Here is a 19529-nt window from a genome sequence, read left to right as displayed (position 1 = left end):
ACCTACACACAACAGCATTGACTGAAAATGACATATGTATGGTGAGTCCATCAGGGTTGTTGATATAGACTCCAGAATATGGATGCCTCGCTAATGAAACGGTGCACTACAAACAATACTTAACGTTTCAGTTTGTTTTCAGTTGTTGGTGACCGAGTTCATTCCAAATTCCAAGACTATCACAGCCCTAGTTGCTATAATACCCTTTTCATTTACACAGGCACCTGTGTCTCAAGAATGTTTGCGGTGGCTAATAATCTTCCTTGACCGAGTGGAAGCAAACGACTTCCTGTCAGTGTCAGTACACCCATAATTTCCCTCCGGTTCCCTTATCTGGTTCTGCTTGCCAGCACTTGATAAGAAGACTTCCCATATGAATTCAAAAACAGACATCATTGGCGAGATATGAGAGAGACCCAGTGGATCCCCAAGGGCTGCCAAAGGGCTTCCTATTGAGATGTCACTTTCACCTCAATGGGGGGAAGGAATGCAGGGTGGGAAGGCTGGTAATCTCCTTTTTATCTCCTGTTCGAGACTTGGGCCAGTAAGGTCAGCACCCACCTCCTGCCCTGGGACAGAGAAAACAACACATTCCCCAAAGTTACCTCGCAATGGAGGGGTCGCAGTTAACCATAGCAACACCAGAGAGGTTATCACAAGCCACTATTGTTAGGGTCAGTGAGGGTCAAACATTGTTCTTATAAAAAAACGTTTATAAACATGTTTATGAAAATGCAGGCCACCTCACTTCCAGTTTTTAACAAAAAATGTAATGTGCTTTCACACATTCTCCATTATTGAAAAATGTCCCCTTCAATGTTTCAGTCGTGAAAGTGCATTATATTATCTCTTAATATTATACAGATACTTGATAGTAGTTTACTTAACTCAAGGTTTATTCCTAAGAGAACCATGCAATGATTGGTCATTCGACTCCCAATCCAAGTCCTCGATAATACCTCTGTAACACATCTCTAAGGTTGTGGCTGATTTGGTCTATTAGAACTTTCTTGTGATAAGGCCACCTGCACTTTGACTCCTGCCCCTCCCCTGACAGAATATAATTTGGTACTGGCTATCCTGGAACATGACAGGTTTCTTATGGAAGCAGTCAGCACAAACAGTTTCTATTGTAGCACAAGGGAGGTATTGTAGATTATTACAAATGAATCAAGCACAATACAATTACGAATATCCTCCAACCACAGAAATGAACCCACAAAGCAAAAATGGCATGGGAAATTATGTCAGTGTACAAATTGAGGGAATTGACTGCCCAAAACACAATTAGCACTCCGTTGTTAACACAGAGGTCATTAAGTCTTTGTTCTCTAAGACTCAAATGACATGTTCTCATGTTGTCCCTAAAAATAAGACAAACTGGGATTCCAATTTCAAGTTTACAGCCATCAGTGACAAAAAGGTAAATATTAATAAATAGTATTAGCAAGTAAATGACAAAAAGCATACAGATTTATTTTATTTGTATCGTAGGAGTAACCAAAACCCCAATCATTGCATGTAGGCAACCATAAGAAATGTAATTCAGGTCTCAAATCTTAAATAAGGCATTTCAGTCAATCAAATTTTATTGCTTTTCAAAAAGAGTTCACACAGTTAGATATTTCATTCACACTTATCCCCAGTCTCAGATATGAGAATCTTATGTTAAGCAAGCAATACAGACCAAATGTCTTTGTTTTGTTTCTGTTTCAATGTTATATAGAATGGGTGTTAATCAGACATGGTCTAGAGCCTGCTTGTTCTGTTCTAGTTCTTAAATCTACTGTGAAAATGTATGTATGTTTTCTAGGTATGATTCTCCTGAAAAATAAATGTTCTAGTGAATGGCACAACTGTTCTTTTTGAAAAAATATCATGTGGGAATAGTGATGGTAGCCAAAATATACTCACTTAAAGGGTCCAGAGAAGTGGATTGACAGTATAGGGGCATACCGTGAACTGCAAATGTTTTTGGGCAGTGACATTTTTCTTCTTTTGTCAATGTATTCATTCACTTTGAAGTTAAAATGATACAATGATTATGGTGTTAAAAGTACAGACTGTCAGCTTTAATTTGAGGTTACTGTATCCATATTAGATTAAACATTTGTTCACAGTCCCGCCATTTAAGGGTACCAAAAGTATTTTGCACAATAATACATAGGATACTTTGAGTCATCTGTATATACTACCAAAGTTACAATATTTGGGAAAAATTTCAAGAAAATGTGTATACTGTTGTCATTTGACTGGGAAAGTATAATTTTGTAAAACAAAGAAATAAATTGGTCGGGTGTGGTGCTACTGTTCTCATTCCTGTAATCAAGTGATCCTACTCCCGAACCACAGCTTCTGGTTAACATTTGAAAACACACCAAATGACAAAATGTGTCAAAATATTTTCCATGAAGAAATATGCAATATTCTACAGAATATTTCATACTATGTAACATCCATAACTGATGGTGCTGGAGTCATAACTGTTCCTCAGTCACCCCCAAAAAGTCTGGTCTTTTCATTTAATATTCTAATATTTATAAATGTACTATTAGGGGTAGGTCCATGTGGTACTACAGAAAAATTTAATTTCATGAACATTTTGGTTTGGCAATTCTGTGAGGCTAACACTGGGATCACCAGAATTCAAGAACACTACTTGTGATTCAATAAGCCCTTTTATAGCAGAACCATTATTGCCACTAAAACTAGGATCTTAGAAAGCATTGCTCAGTTCTCAAATTCATTGCACAGTTCACTCTTGTGATGGGATTGAACTCTTTGGCCTATAGTCGGTCCTCTGTGACCTATGGTCGGCCCTGTCTGGGGTTATCTTCAGATTTCAGGGTACCCCGTTTGACTTAGTCCCAAGTTTTACGCTGATATACGATGGTCCAGAGGGACTGGGGTCAGTTGTTTACGTTGCATGTGTTTCTGACGGGGGACATGGGTCTGTCTGTATTTTATGATGAGGTATACTTTTGGATCAGAACTACCTGGCCTGATGCCTCCGAACTCACCCTGTACAAAGACCACCTGGTTCTTTTGCAGAACTAGTTTCTGCCTCATAATTCCTGCTGTCACTGCCCACAGCCCACCTGATCCTCCCTCTCCTTGTCAATCTGGTTTGTGCAGCTGATCTGGATTGTGCCTAAAGACTCTTGAGACAGACCACCTGTTTTAAGTGACATTCAGGAAAACTGAACGCACTGAAACATCGATGTGTCCCAAAAGGCCATGCACTCTTATAACCCGACAAAGCCAGAAAAGGATTAGGAACCCCTTAGAGTCTGGCACCTCTCTAGGTTTCTTCCTAAATTCCGACCCTACTACCATTTTTTTTCCTAGCCACGGTGCATCAATTCTTGTTAGCGCTTGGTCTATGGGGTTTCAGGCTGGGTACTTGGAAAAGCACTTTGCAACAACTGATAATGTATTTTATAAAGCTCTTTTAAATTTCATTAATTGATAAGAAAAACCGATAACATTCATTTCCAACACCCCTTAAAATCCTATTATTTAAAATAGAGAAATTTAAGCCTACTGGTGTAATGTCGTCATGCAGCCTTAAAAATCAACTATGGACCTTTATTTTGAACATGAAATCCGGAATGGCAACGCTATGGTTGAACACTTGGCTAGCGGTCCAACTTATTGTTGCTAGCTTCACAGTTTGGAAGAGCCAGGTTTGGTTAATATATCCTTGCAGATGCCTGATAACTGACAAAAGTTTGTATGTAGAAAAACGATTTGTAGACAAATAAATGGAGACGTAAAGAAAGAATTTAACGGGTGAAAGGTCGTAAAAGGGTGTTTGTACATTCACAGATCTAATTTCATGCTTACATTTCATGTTTTACGTCTGACCTTTTTTACGATCATACCAATTTACAAATGTACGATCACAACAATACGCACCCTTAAACTCCATATGCATCCCGGGGTTCTCTGGTCTGGGGGCGTGTTTGTCAACAGGCTACGCAAACCTACTCGTCTACTCCCGGAGCACAAGAAACAAGAATAAGTATTGTAATAATATAGACATTGCCTAATGATCCTTTAAAATTTTCGTTAAGAATTTGCATATATAGATGCGCAAGACAGATTTTGTTTGGTTTCCGTTCATTTATTGTATATAAATGTATTCCTATTAAGCATCCTTCCAAGGATATTAATATTTTTATTCACTGGAACGCATCAGTAGGTTTGTTTGACTGTAACGTAACCCTGCTAGTCTATATATTAAGTGTAGCTTTGTTTGGAAAGTATAGTTTTAAGAGACTGTATATTAAAAATAAAAATAAAACAGCTGGTTAGATGGCATAATACATTTTGTAATTTGTTGTTAAGGACAGAAAACATTGACACAAAGACTTTAGCTAATGTAAGGCAATTCGTATATGTCTGAGCTAAGTCATTGACAACGCTTATAGTTCATTTACAATTGTAATTAATGTAAAAGCTTGTAAAACAATTTGAAATATATCACTTGTTAGAAAATACGAACGACTTGACAGTGAGTCAAGTCTCCCTAGTAAAAGTATATCAATCTTTATACTGAAACGTTGAAGTTAACAACATTTTTAAATAAAACGCAGAATGAATTGCATAACACATTACAATTTTTTTTCACTTAGTACCTCACTTTTTGGAAATTGTGGGTGGGGTCAACTATTCAAAGACAAAAGCTGAGGAATTATCAATAGTGAAAATATGTTATGCACATCCCTAATCCCAACTCCTTGCAACTACTGAGGAGTGCAATGAGCAGTGACGTAAGAAGTCTGGTTCGGTAGGTCCTTCCAGCTCCATAAACAGAATCAGTTTATAATTGTAATCATTAGGAAGCAACTAAAAACACCCTCACGCTGGGGCCGAAACTTGTGTGCAATCACATCAACTGTAACAGCACTTTTGCAGAGTGCCATGTTAGTTAAAAAACAGAAGTTCACAAGTTAAACATCTGTTGATTTATACACCTTCCAGATCAGCGGACTGGCTGACCTGGAATTTCTCATTGTTAGTTAGAATCCAACATTTTATTTCGGTAACATGTTAAATGAAATTGTTTTCACAAATAGTCGAAATAGTCACTTAGAAACTGGGTTAGTATGACTCCCTCTTCATTATTCATAAATTCAGCTGTCAAATTAAAATATTTTAAATAAGCACTCAGCACTATTAGTCAAAAATGCCTGTTGCACAAACCAATGAAACAAATGTACAAAAGCCACGCAATTATACTTGACAGCAAAAAATGCACACAGCATCCATTTGTCACATTTAATTTGCAACGCGTCCAGTAAGAAGTACAATGGGAGGTTGATCCAATACAGTTCCAGCCAAAGAACACAAGCATCCAGGCACACTTGAGTGGTCCACATTCATAGCTTTAGCATTTTCAAATATTAAACAGGTTGTCAACTGTGATTATGTTCACCCAAAAGACGAAGGAAAATGCGGATGTTTCTTATGAATCAAAATAGGCAGTCTATTCTATTGGCGGCAATAAAGCTTAGGTTGTCAGTTTTTAAAAAGTCTTTAACAGAAACAAACGTGTCTCGGAGGAGAAGTCCAATTGGATCGCAGTGTGGGCTATGGTGTCAGGTGTCGAGGCAGATGGCGGCATGTTTGGGAAAGGCCTTGCCAACAGCTTGATCCACTCTCTAGGGAGTCTGTGGTGTTGGCTAAAGAGCAATGGAGGGAAAGAACTTCATGGGGTTGGATAGAGGTTCCAAACTGTTTCAGAGATGGGGAGAGGGGTTACAACAACAAAACACTACGGTAAACGTTATCCTTCCTTACGGTAGCATTGATTCAAATTATTGTTTTTTCCCCCCAAGAACTCACAGCTGCCATGACACCATTTTAGATACCAGTATTAAACTCCTCAAAACTCTTAAAGTACATAGTGTGCCATGCACATCATTCCATCATGTCATTCCTTTAACCTGTTCCACTTAGTGGAAACATTTAATGGAATATCTACATAGGCGTAAAGAGGCCCTTTATCAGCAACAATCACTCCTGTGTTTCAATGGCAAGTTGTGTTCGCTTATCCAAGTTTTGCATTTTAAAAGGCTTTAGCAATTGTCAGCACAGCTGAGAATTGTGCTAATTAAAGAACAAATAACACTGTATTTTTGGGGAGTAGTTGAGTATCTGGAGCATCAGCAACTGTGGGTTCGATTACAGGCTCAAAATGGTCAGAAAAAAAAAAACTTTCTGAAACCTGTCACTCTGTTCTTGTTCTGAGAAATGAAGGCTATCCCAGGTGAGAAATTGCCAAGAAACTGAGGAAGATCTCGTACAATGCGGTGTTCTACTCCTTTCACATCACAGCGCAAACTGTCTCGAACCAGATAAGAAAGATGAGTGGATGGTCCCGGTGCAGAACTGAGCAAGAGGACAAACACATGAGTGTCTAGTTGGATAAACAGATGACTCACAGGTCTCCAACAGGCAGCTTCGTTAAAAGGTGCCCACAAAACGCCATTCTCAACATCAACAGTGAAGAGGCGACTCTGGGATGCCGGTCTAATATGCAGAGTTGCAAAAACAAAAAGCCATTATCTCAGACTGGCCAATGAAAAGTAAAAACATTTTGCAAGCATGCTTATCGGAAGAAGCTTGCGAAAAGCTTTTTGTATCAGATATGCAGATTTAGCAATATCAAAGATTACACAACTTTCATTATTTAATGATTAAAAAAAACCTGATAGTGACATTTACTGAATTATTGCCCAGCCCTACATGGCATGTATTTATTTTTGTCCCTTCGTGGCTATTTGCTTCAAGGCATCCTTTGACAGTTTGCATTCTTTAGACATCAGTGCTTGCTGACTGATCAGCCCCAGGCTTATCCTATGTACTCCTCTAATCCTGTGCATCCTCCATTGTTTTTTTGTTTTGTCCGACCTACTGCCCATGCGAATGTGACAGGTTGTCATGATTTGCCACCACTGTCAGTCTTGAAGTTCCTTATTTTTACAGACTATGATCCAATTATATTTTAGTTCTCATGAACTGCCAAGCCCAAGCACCTGTGCGCGCTAAATCTCAACTTGCTGTAACAACCATTCATGAAGGCAATGTTATTTGTTTGAGTAAATTTTGCATTAAAGTGCACAGCTTCCTATGACAAAATCATTAAAGACAAGCGGATTCTGAGAAAGATTGGCTCATGCGAAAAGTACAACAGGCCACTGGACTCCACACCCCTTGAATCAAATAAGCAAAAGTGAGTAGGCATAATTATGTTGTGTACATTTTTCAGAGCTTAATATGTTCATGTTATCCGGAGTGCAAACACACTTTCTTTGTAGTTTCAATCCAATTCATGAATTTGTCACGTATGCAATATTTTGTTATAGCATAGCTTTTACAGTCGAAACTGTTCATCTTTGTGAGATCCATAATATGTTCTGAGTGAAACACTTTTGTTGCTCCAATCCAATTAATTCAGTACAAACACAATGGACTGTATTTGAGTATTGGGGGGGAGGGGGGGGGGGGGGTTGACTGTCCCATATTTCACCCTGTTGTATCTGGTCACCCTAACCAGCCCAGACTCTGTGTAGGCCCACTGCCGCCTTACGGTGATGACTGCTAATAATGGATTAAAATCACAAACAAGTCAAGCGAATAAAGCTGTCTGCACTGGAACCCCCCTCCCCCACCCTGGCTGTCTGGAAACATTGGGTTCTGAAGCCAGGTGATTCATGACTGAGTCTCACTGCGGCCAGTGGAACGTAAGCGAGAGCACTTCCCCTGAGCTGGGATCACCTCTTTAGGGCTGTCTGCCACCATCATGGGAATGAGCCTTTTCTTCAAAGACCTGCAACCTAGCCAAACCTTTTCTTGTGGTACTGGGAATTGGGAATGAAGGGGGGTGGTGACTTGTCCCTCCAGCTTCATGGTAAAATCAAAACACGAAACACCACAGGTTGGCCCAGATGCAGAAGGACTTCAAGGGGGTTCGAGCTAAGACCTTCCGGTCTGCATGCAGGGACACCATGAAAGACTCGGTTACCGCTCTCCTTCACACAGATAACCCAGGGGTGCTAATCACCGTCTGCGTCCGTTTATTCAATCATTCCTAGATGCTGGGAAACACTAGAGATGATCTACATTAAGACTCTTACAAAATGTGTTTACCCAGTACTGAAATTCCATGTCCATATTACACAGCAAAGTCCTTCTGCTCAGGTCCTGTGTAGCTCAAGTGGTAAGAGCAAGACATTTGTAAAAATGTTTGCGTGGGAAGATGTTGACACTTACTACGGTGACACGTGGATAAGAACACCTGCCAAATGACTTAAATGTAAAGGTCAACCACACAGGGAGGAGGGTAACTTGTTTAGTCTGGAGGTAAGCTCTCCAAGCCATCAGATCCTCTAAACAAGGTGAAGGGTAACATGCAACACATCAGGACTGACTCTCCCCATTAATTATTTCGGATCAGGCACGCTATGCACATGATCGTTCCTGCCATGTAGGGCACTACTGCCGATGAAACCACGCTCTGATTGTCTAACCTTCCTGGGGGAGCGGAAGACGCAGCATACGTGAGGACTTGATATGGAGATCAGGAGGTGAAACCTGACCCGCAAATGACAGATTTAGGTAGCGTTACACTCATAAGAACAAAGCACGACAGTAAGTATTAAGCATGGTTTTCACACATCAGGAGTGGGGGAAGGGGAGGAAAACCGTTATGGATGAGTGGACTAATTAAATCTACAGTAAACACCTTGCAGAGGGGAAGAATGAAAATACACTAAATTGACTTTTCTCAAGATATCTACTTGGATTTTGATTACCAGATAGAATTAAATGCATAGAAAAATAATGAATAGAAGACAAACTACTGACCGGAATGAACAGTCTGGCTCTATTAATTATATGCATTTAATCCCATCCGATTAGTAGAATCCAGGTATTTTTTTTTTTTTTTTTAAGTACAGACACTGGAGTCTGGATTCCATCTCTAGACAGCACTGGCGTGTTTCAGCTGTCCAGCATTCCAGGAACAGGATTAGAAAAACAAGTGGAAACAAAAGCTATGCCTTTTAATTAGCTGCCTCCAGTATAGAAACTTGGAGAACCCCAAAGGATGTGCCATTGAGTGGGCTTGAGTGCTGACAGGCACTTTTCCTAATTCAGATAAAAGGAGCTAATCTGCCCAAACAAATCACCCTTAAGCTTGTCCTCCCAGGCGCTTGGCATTACAAAGGCTATTGATTTTAGCCATATGAGGAGAGTATGGGGCTAGTACTGGTTGCCAGTTTTGAGGCATGTTTCCGAGCAGAAAGGATTTTGGGAGCCAAAGGACCACAGCCCTTGCCTTGTTCCCATATTAATGTTTTAGGTATCTCATAGGTTTGTCTTCCAACAAAAAACATGACATCCTCAAAACCCAAGGCGACCTCTACTTGACAAAGCATAGGGATATTAAATTGCAGTGAAAAGTTGATTTTAATGATTATCTAGGCAACGATTCTTGGTAGCCTCTTGAACTACCAAGGTCTATCCCAGAGAAAACCTTTTTGAAAGTATGTCATTTTTATCACAATGAATTTCTCAAGGCCCTTCAACATGTCATCTCAAACATGCAAACCGTCAAGGCGTTCTTCCAAAACTCTAAAATCAGGTCTGCTTTGCAGGCCTATTGCAAAAATAACCAAGGATTAGCAGGGCGGCCTACCAGACTGATGAACACAACAGCTGGACCGTCAATGTTACCAGCGACTGCCACACTATGTAAGAGAATCAGACATGGTTTCAAAATATACAAACCCTAAAGACAGGCAAGTTCAGTACCAACTGGAAATGTTGACAATGTTTACTTACTGTGTATGAAACTTTTGATCGCAGTGTTATGAAAGTCTATGAGATTATATAATAATATCAACATGGTACAATAATATCAACATTATTTTTAGCCGTAGCATAAATATGTAGGATATTTTCCATAAGGAAACTATACCATATTCAGTGCAGAGAGGAAACGCATATGCCTTCAAATTTGTGAAGGCATATGCTGAATTGGGGGAATTTCCACCACAAAATGTTGATTGTTTGCAAAACCATGCACGTTCTACTCACAAAGAGAAGAAGCTGAAGTCGCGTGACCGTTGTAATTCATAGAAAATCCCGAAGGCTAGTCAACTCAATAGAAAATATCTGTAAATTATTCAGTTCACGAACGATACAGACTTTCTTGTAATGAAAAGTTACCATGTACTCTAGGCTGGGAACGCGCTGTAGAGACCGTACTGGCAACACAATAGAAACACAGACTCATTCAGGTCTGTTGCTGTTGTTGTTTACCATTCCAGACAAAATGTAATTCCCGAAGTATATGTTCAAGCAAACTTTAAAAGTGTATTTCAGTACAACACAAAAATATTTTAAACTCGTACTAACGAAGACAAATTCTTATAAAAAGTTTGGCTACTTGAATCGAATTACTCCTAAAGAACGCAACTCCTTACAATAAAAAATATCTTACCGGCGACGAGATGCATCTCCAAAACGATTTTATCCAAAACGATTCAATTGAAGGCTTAAAATCCTCTGGTTGTCAGTAACTTTTTGAAATTGCGAATAGACAAAGCCCGGTCTGGTCCCTACAGTTGATGAACCGTGGGCTATCGATAGCTCTGTCCGATTCAACCACTTTCTGTTGAGTCGCGCTGGCAGCATTGGCAGCAGTCCCGCCTCTTCCATGCGGTGATTCGTTTAGGTAGGCCTATAGGCGTTGTTGGTTAAGGTACCCTTATGTTGTTGTTCGTTTGTTCTCTGAACTGTCAATCATCACTGGCAATTACAGTACTAAGTACTGAGAAACACAGGAGTCACAAAAGGTGCACATTGAAACAATACACATGCACTATCGGAAAACATTTGCATAAATTCTAGTAACTCCTCGACAATGAATAATGCATATAATAATTGCCTGTATTATGTCCAGATAGAGTGGACAATTAAAGAAGTCACTTAAATGGTCCATTACTGGCCCCAACTGGAGGTTTGCAGGGCCATTTATTATACTAGACTTTCTTTTATTTTGTATACTTTTTCTGAGTATAATTTTTGACCCCTGACATCTAAAATGACTATGTACACATAAAGCAACTTATTGTGCACACTTTCAAATTGATTGAAATATTATGAGGACAACAGACAAATCTCAGAAATTTGGAAGAACATAGTTAAAAGGGACTTGAGTTGGGTGTTTGGGTCACTTTTAGGTTTAATAATTATCATGTAGGGCTGTGTTGGGTTTGGGCGAGAGGCTGCTCAGTTATTGGTGAGTGTTTTGTGTGGGTGAGTGTGTGAGAATGTAGGTGTGCACATACAGTGGATATAAAAAGTATACACACCCCTGTTAAAATGCCAGGTTCTTGTGATGTAAAAGAATGAGACAAAGATAAATCATGTCAGAACTTTTTCCACTTTTAATGTGACCTATAAGGTGAACAATTCAGTTGAAAAACAAACTGAAATCTTTGAGGGGGAAAAAGCTAAAATAAAAACAAAAGCATGGCTTCACCGGAAGAAGATTAACATTTTGGAATGGCCCAACCAGAGCCCAGACCTGAATCCAATTGAACATCTGTGGGGTGATCTGAAGAGGGCTGCACACAGGAGATGTCCTCGCAATCTGACAGATTTGGAGCACTTTTGCAAAGAAGAGTGGGCAAATATTGCCACATCAAGATGTGCCATGCTAATAGACTCCTACCCAAAAAGACTGAGTGCTGTAATAAAACCAAAAGGTGCTTCAACAAAGTATTAGTTTAAGGGTGTGCACACCTACGCAACCAGAGTATTGTGAGTTTTTCATTTTTTCCCCACAAAGATTTCAGTTTGTTTTTTACTTGAATTGTTCATGTTATAGGTCACATCCCTAAAGACAATTCAAGGGCGCAAATACACTCTTTAAAAAAATAATTACAGACAAATATTTTCTTTATTTCTTTATATAAAGTGAAGACACCAGTATACTTAATACTTGCTCAGCAAAAGAAAAAAGCGCTGGCTGGTTATTCTTTATGTGCCATGCATGCAAGTAATACATAAGACTTTAAGACAAATGAAAGACAGAGCAAAGTAAAACAAACTAAAGCAACCCTCATTGGGCTAGGTCCATAAGGTTCAGTTCAGTGTATTGCAGTATTTATCACTTTATCACTCTCATTGCTTCAACACATTTACATAATTTCTAAAGTTTTATTTAAAGGGTTATTAGTAACCAATGAAAAGAATATCAAAGAACCATTGACATAAGACAATGACAGTCAAACACCAAAGAATTGCGTGAATCAGAATATAATATGGGGAATCACAATACATTCACAACCCTTTTAACTTTGTTTGTATAAACGTTTTCAGTCTCTTGCAATGAGTTTCCTGCAGACGGCTTGCATATGAACCCTCCATCTTCCTCCATTTCCACTGAGGCAGTGTAAACAAAAGATACATTTAAAATCAAGTGTTGAAAGAGGGGACGCGTAAGGTGAATGTAGTGTTGCATGGGCACCACCTGCTGGGAGAAGAAATATTATGACAACGCATCCGAGATCAAACGGGGCAGTTAAAGACCCAAAACTTGAATATATGTATTTATTTTGTTCTATTTTCAGACTACTCGGTTGAAATAAAACAGAATTGATTAAAATCATAATGCTCTTGTTTATCTTTTACTTGAGTATTCATCAGAGGGGCCTGTTCATTTATAAGCCATTATATTAATGCAAATCATTGTTTATTTAATGTCTCCTGGGGACCCCTAGTCCTTCCATTAGTTAAATGTGTTCCAGAGCTAACACATCTGAATCCATTTTTCAAGTAATTATCAAGCCTTTGACTGCTTGATTCAGGTGAGCTAGTTCATATTTTCAACAAAATTGCAAGGCGAGTGGGTGTCCCAGGGGAGGCTTGAGAACCATTGACATAAGTTATACATGCACAAAAGGGGGAAAGTCATTCTTTAAATTATGAGTATAGACATTCAAAGAAATATTGATACAAGAACATGTTTTAGTGCTTCACTGCTTAGGTTTCTAAAAGTACGTCAGTGCTTTATTACATTTTTAAGTGTGTCTGTTCATGTGTGTGTATGAGAGCATGCATGCAAGCACGTGTGGGTGCATATGTGTGTGTAGACAAACACAATTCTACATACCTCTTACTTTTAGACCATGGTAATTCAAGGAGCTCTTTCCCTGTCTGTGCCATTCCAAATGTCCTCCAGCTCCTCTTCCTCCTCCTCAAACTGCCAATGATCAGGATGAATAGGTTCTGTTTTTCTCATAGATGAGGTTTCTTTTGCCGTCACCATCACTGGTGTGGGGCTGTCAGAGCAGACGCAACAATTCTCCTCTGAGCACACAATGACTCGGCCAGACCTACGAGCCCTCGTCGAGTCTTCAGACACATTTGACAAGCTCTTGATCTCTGCAACTTGAAGGTCACTTTGGAAAGTGAATTGCCTCTTTGTGGAAGGGAAGTAAATGTGGCCATTGAGGTCTCGAACCTTAGTGTGAACACTTAAACAGTTGTGGCTCTCTGAAGGTTCAATGTGTGTGAGGTTGTGTATCATTGAGTTGCTACAGATTGGTTCATTGCAATGCTCTGTGGAGTCAAATATGGCCAACGGCACACTAATCTCAACTTTAGGGTTATCATTGATTCCAATAGTGCTGGAAGAGTTGTTATTGTGTCCGGCACCAAGGACTGGACTCTTTACGATGCTGTTCAGCCCAGCACCTATATTCTCAGATAGCGAGACACTCTGTAGCAGAAGAGAAATGGACTCTGAGCTGACTTTTGGCGAGTCCTTCGTAGCTATATCGCAGCTCTGTTCCGCTTTTGAACTGAGGGAAAGTGTATGTCCAATCATATTGCAAGTCTGACTGAATATATTTGAGCCTGACATTTTGTTAAGTTTTAAAGATGAACCCTTTGGACGAGCACTTTCGCTGGTACTTTCCTCCCCTGGGCTGAGCGTAAAAGTCTGCCCAATAACTTTGTGAGTCAGACTGACTGTATTTGATCCTGGTTGTCTATACTGATTTGAATGTGAACCATTTGGACTGTCAAGTTCCCTGTCAACTTTAAGATACCCTTCTTTTGGACTGATGGCAAAAGTTCTTCCAATCACTTTCAAAGATTCGGGAGTCTGACCAGGTAGCTTTGAACCTGTTGGACTTATACAGTTCAAAGGTGTACTATTTGGACTGACAAGGTCCCTAATGGCTGCAAGAGAACCTTTGTCTGTTGTGAGGTCATTCGCGCTTATCTGTAAATTGCGCCCCCAATTCTTGGGCAGGTCAAAGCTCAACGTTGACCCAAGGGGGATAATGTTGTAGAGTTTCTCATCTTTCCTTGGATTCTTCATCTCATTGAGTCCATGCTGCCTGACATTCATAAAATGTTTATTTTTGATATACAGCTGGAGTTCTGTATTGACTGAACTTCCTTCCACTGCATAGCTTTCCTTGTTATCCTCTGGTGGCCAGGTGTTTGCTCTGTGTATGGAATTGGTGGGATCATTCTCTGGCTTGGGCATTCCGAAAATGCCAGTCACGGTGTGCCTGTGGGTCATTTTCTTTCTCCTCTTCATCGCCCCGGTCAGATTTAAGGTAGTGGTGGACCTGGTTTTGGCTAAGTTGGAGAGTAACACAGTGCTGATTTTGGGTGTGAAAGTAGAGCAGGCTGAGCCTTTGGAAGAGGTAGAGAACACATGAGTTGTGTCTGTGATATTAGGTGATGTAACATCTTCAAAAACAGGACTTCCACCGGGGACTTGCAAATAGGTGCCGACCTGAAAGAGACGGAGATACTTAGATGCATGAAAATACAAAACCTTCTGCCACATGGATAACACCAAATAACATTTGATTGAAGACATCTGGAAATCATTCATAAAAAAACAAGTTCAAGCCTTCAAAATGTGATTACACATTTCCCAAACCTTATCGGAATCACTTGATGATGTGGTGGTCTCATACATACCCAGCTGCAGTGGCAATGGCTTTACCATGACTAATCCACTGGGTGTGAGCCAAGTTAATGAAACACCACTTCTGGCATGTGGTGTTTTACAGAAATCTTATAACACATTCCATATAACTAAAAGCTGCTATAAACCAATAGGATCAGCTCTCCCTACCCTAGTCACAATCAAAACACTGTTTAAAGAAAAACACAATAGAACTGTGCTGTCGAATTAGGTGCCTTGTAAAGTTGGTGCTTTAAAGATCTCTGTAGTGTAAATTGAACAACATAAAAATCACTAATCGGGTAGCATAACATGCTGCGGGTAAGGTTGCAGTTCTGACTATTCTGCAGCTCAGAAATGTTTTACATGAAGATGCAACAGGCAAAATACACAATCAGCTATGATACACTGCAGTGGGAAACTAGTGCAGGAACTTTTCCCTCAACCCGCAAGGAGAATAGAATACATTGCCAGGTAGGCAAACTAGTTATGCTATATTTCTAACCCTACATTTTAGTTCATGTGAAAATTAACAGGAGACATTCAATTAAATATTATGATAACTGAATAAAGCATTGCGCAAAGAGGCACTGTGTGAGCAAAATCCCTGTTTTGGAATGATTTGGGTGTTTTTGTGGAGAAGAACAATGACCTGATAGATGGGTGCACAACCTACAGAAAGTGGAAGCAGGTAGGCATGTGCTATTTGTTTACTGCTAGGAAGAGGGACAGTCAGGTGATTCTCAGAATAGATGCAGGCAAAGTGGTCTGGCATGTGTCTCCAAAAAATTGACACATGCAGGACTAATTAAATTAATGAACTGGTAGCAATAGTTTCAAAAAGCATTACATAGGCCATGCAGAAAATATTATCATTCATAAAAAAATGATCTAAACTGGTATTAAATTCAATCAGCTCAGCAACTCTGTAGGAGTTGTAACAGCGTAGGAAATTATTTTGAAATCACTGGTACCTTATCAGTAACTGTGCAATTCTATAATTTACTGAACATTTAGGTTGATATGTACTCACTCTATGCGCAGGTTCCACTGCCTCTCTTTGCATTAGCGGTCCCTGTAGCATACTGCCACCTGGAGGCTGTTGGTCAAAACTGAGGATGAGATTGATGCTGCTGCCTAGTGGAGCAACAGTAGCGCAGGGCTTTTCAAGGACAATCCTTGGAGAGTTGACTGCCACAGCTGGGGGGATGTGTGGACTGACGTTTACCAGTTTGGCAAAGTTTGGTTCTCTGTGACATAACTCCACTCTCTTTGGTGTTCCATCGATTTGGCTGCCCAGTTTTTGGGATTCTTCAACCCAACTTCCTGCCATCGTCTTATGCTCCAAGAGCGGACACTGCAAGTATTTGTTTGGTTCTGCCAGAGAAATTAGATTCTGAAAAGGAACCCAAAGATTTTGTTCAATAACAAAATGCTATTTAAAAAAAAAAGTTATATAGCTTTGAAAACATCATTCTTGCAACGTTAAATGTAAACTTTCAGGATCAGTCAGCTTTTTGAAGCTGCATTTATTAACCCTCGATCCTTTGGAGCATATTTTGCCAATAATTTGGCAGGTAGCACATTATCAGAAACATCTATGAATGTAAAACATTCAGATATTTATGGTAAACACCTAAAACAAATGAATGCTGTAGACCAATACACACTGTTTTGTCCTGTGATTCTTTTACTATGACAAGGTGATATATTGGACTATAGTTTAGTTTACTAAGACAAGGTGATATATTGGACTATAGTTTAGTTTCTAAATTGGAGCAATGACAGTTCAGCCATTTTGTTTGGACTGATTTTGTGTTATATTTCAATCTGAAGGAAGTTTTGAAATTATGCCAGGAAGATAGGCAATGATTGTATATGGTGTCCTGTGTAAAAAATATTTGTGAAGTTCTTTCTCCCCCAGTTTGATTTATTGCCAATCCATTCTCTTATAAGGGCATGTAATCAAATTTTTTAGGGTTTTAGTTTGTAACTTATTTTGTAAACTGTTAAATAATTAGAACCTGATTTCTTGGATAACTATGTACAGTGGGGAGAACAAGCACACCGCCGATTTTCCAGGTTTTCCTACTTACAAAGCATCATAGGTACACAAAAATCCAGAAAATCACAGCTGGCCTAGATTTTGTACTGTCTCCCTTAATTGAAAACCAAACTATCAGGAAACAGCTGCATGAACATAATAATAGGTTACTTATTCAAGTATTAGTGTATGATAACCCTGTTCCTGGAGTGCTGCAGAATATGTAAGATTAAGATTGAATAGCCTAGGAAGACCATACAGTGGGGAGAACAACTATTTGATACACTGCCGATTTTGCAGGTTTTCCTACTTACAAAGCATGTAGAGGTCTGTTATTTTTATCATAGGTATACTTCAACTGTGAGAGATGGAATCTCTCAAAAATCCAGAAAATCACATTGTATGACTTTTAAATAATTAATTAGCATTTTATTGCATGACATAAGTATTTGATCACCTATCAAACAGTAAGAATTCTGGCTCTCACAGACCTGTTAGTTTTACTTTAAGAAGCCTTCCTGTTCTCCACTCATTACCTGTATTAACTGCACCTGCTTGAACTCGTTACCTGTATAAAAGACACCTGTCCACACACTCAATCAAACAGACTCCAACCTCTCCACAATGGCCAAGACCAGAGAGCTGTGTAAGGACATCAGGGATAAAATTGTAGACCTGCACAAGGCTGGGATGGGCTATAGGACAATAGGCAAGCAGCTTGGTGAGAATTATTAGAAAATGGAAGAAGTTCAAGATGACGGTCAATCTCATGCATCAATGATCATGAGGAAGGTGAGGGATCAGCCCAGAACTACATGGCAAGACCTGGTCAATGACCTGAAGAGAGCTGGGACCACAGTCTCAAAGAAAACAATTAGTAACACACTACGCCGTCATGGATTAAAATCCTGCAGCGCACGCAAGGTCCCCCTGCTCAAGCCAGCGTATGTCCAGGCCCATCTGAAGTTTGCAAATGACCATCTGGATGATCCAGAGGAGGAATGGGAGAAGGTCATGTGGTCTGATGAGACAAAAATAGAGCTTTTTTGCACAGGGGACAGGATGACTGCACCGTATTGAGGGGAGGATGGATGGGGCCATGTATCGCAAGATCTTCCCTCAGTAAGAGCATTGAAGATGGGTCGTGGCTGGATCTTCCAGCATGACAACGACCCGAAACACACAGCCAGGGCAACTAAGGAGTGGCTCCGTAAGAAGCATCTCAAGGTCCTGGAGTGGCCTAGCCAGTCTCCTGACCTGAACCCAATAGAAAATCTTTGGAGGGAGCTGAAAGTCCATATTGCCCAGCGACAGCCCCGAAACCTGTATGGAGGAGTGGGCCAAAATCCCTGCTGCAGTGTGTGCAAACCTGGTCAAGAACTACAGGAAACGTATGATCTCTGTAATTGCAAACAAAGGTTTCTGTACCAAATATTAAGTTCTGTTTTTCTGATGTATCAAATACTTATGTCATGCAATAAAATGCTAATTAATTACTTAAAAATCGTACAATGTGATTTTCTGGATTTTTGATTCCGTCACTCCCAGTTGAAGAGTACCTATGATAAAAATTACAGACTTCCACAGGCTTTGTAAGTGGGAAAACCTGCAAAATTGGCAGTGTATCAAATACTTGTTCTCCCCACTGTACCAAGTCATTTTTCCAGTACTTTGGAAAATGCTGATGTAAGCACACATTTTTATTCATGTACATAGACATACAGTACATTACAGATACAATAAAGAACAGATGTATGGTTGTGAAATAATAGATTTTTACAAGTCAAATGGAACACAGAGATCTTGTACCTGAGGTTGACATTGTGAATGGTTGGTTGTTTCTGCCTTAGGGACTTCACTCCTTATCGAGTCCTTCAACTTGTCACGAACAAGCTGATCTTTCTGTGCTCTCCAGTGAACCATTATCCATCCCATCATGCTTTGCAGTTCTTCAGTCCTCTCTTTAATCTGAAGAAACAAACATGTCAAACCTGTCCCAATCCACAAACTAAATAAAATTGTCATGCTGTTATGAAAATTTTGCCTTCAGGGCAAAATGAGCTTCTGCCACTCGTTGTACAGGCACTTACAATATCTGACAAATGATGCTGCTCCTTGATGAGCTTCTGCCCAGCTGCAGCAAGCTTCTCAAACTCGCCAAACTTCTGCTGTAATGTCAAATCTAGCTCTGATGGCTCTACCAAACTCCACTGCTGTGTTGAAGCCTCCAAAATTAAGACTTGTATGTCCTCTGTCCATGAGCTGAAGCAGAGACATCAGAAAGAGAGATACATACATACATACATATAAAGTGAGAGATAAATAGAGGAATTACTTTAAAGGGGAAATCCCCATTTGCTTCCATCTCGTAGAAGACAGCAAAATTACTAGGAATGAACTCTTCTGCTTGAGCAAACTTTCCTTTCACATTTGGTTGGTCAGCTTTTTAAATATTAAAAAATAAATAAAAAGTGG

General features: G+C 39.8%; 2 protein-coding genes across 10 annotated transcripts in view; both read right to left on the bottom strand.

Moving 5' to 3' along the window:
- The window catches only part of sipa1l2 (signal-induced proliferation-associated 1 like 2), an 82285-nt gene extending 71583 nt beyond the window's left edge, over positions 1 to 10702 (bottom strand). For 3 of the 4 annotated variants that reach the window (XM_010873058.5, XM_010873061.5, XM_010873059.5), the window contains exon 1: positions 10514 to 10701. The gene's annotated coding sequence lies outside the window, so the exon portion shown is untranslated. Of the gene's footprint in view, positions 1 to 10513 lie in introns of all 4 variants that reach the window. The other variant, XM_034294098.1, reaches the window with a different exon arrangement.
- Positions 10703 to 12223: 1521 nt separating this feature from the next.
- si:dkey-238i5.2 overlaps positions 12224 to 19529 on the bottom strand; it is a 33840-nt gene continuing 26534 nt past the window's right edge. For 3 of the 6 annotated variants that reach the window (XM_020049948.2, XM_020049951.2, XM_020049952.2), the window contains exons 15-19: positions 19145 to 19316; positions 18864 to 19022; positions 16044 to 16406; positions 13193 to 14833; positions 12224 to 12553 (exon numbers count right to left, since the gene is read on the bottom strand). In XM_020049948.2, the coding sequence (XP_019905507.2) occupies positions 13217 to 14833; positions 16044 to 16406; positions 18864 to 19022; positions 19145 to 19316 (2311 nt within the window). In that variant the 3' untranslated portion in view covers positions 12224 to 12553; positions 13193 to 13216. The remainder of the gene's footprint in view (positions 12554 to 13192; positions 14834 to 16043; positions 16407 to 18863; positions 19023 to 19144; positions 19317 to 19529) is intronic. The other 3 variants (XM_020049949.2, XM_010873063.3, XM_020049950.2) reach the window with 3 other exon arrangements.

The sequence above is a fragment of the Esox lucius genome, chromosome 9 (assembly GCF_011004845.1).
Source record: "Esox lucius isolate fEsoLuc1 chromosome 9, fEsoLuc1.pri, whole genome shotgun sequence".
NCBI lineage: Eukaryota > Metazoa > Chordata > Actinopteri > Esociformes > Esocidae > Esox > Esox lucius.
This window is presented reverse-complemented; position numbering and strand designations above follow the sequence as displayed.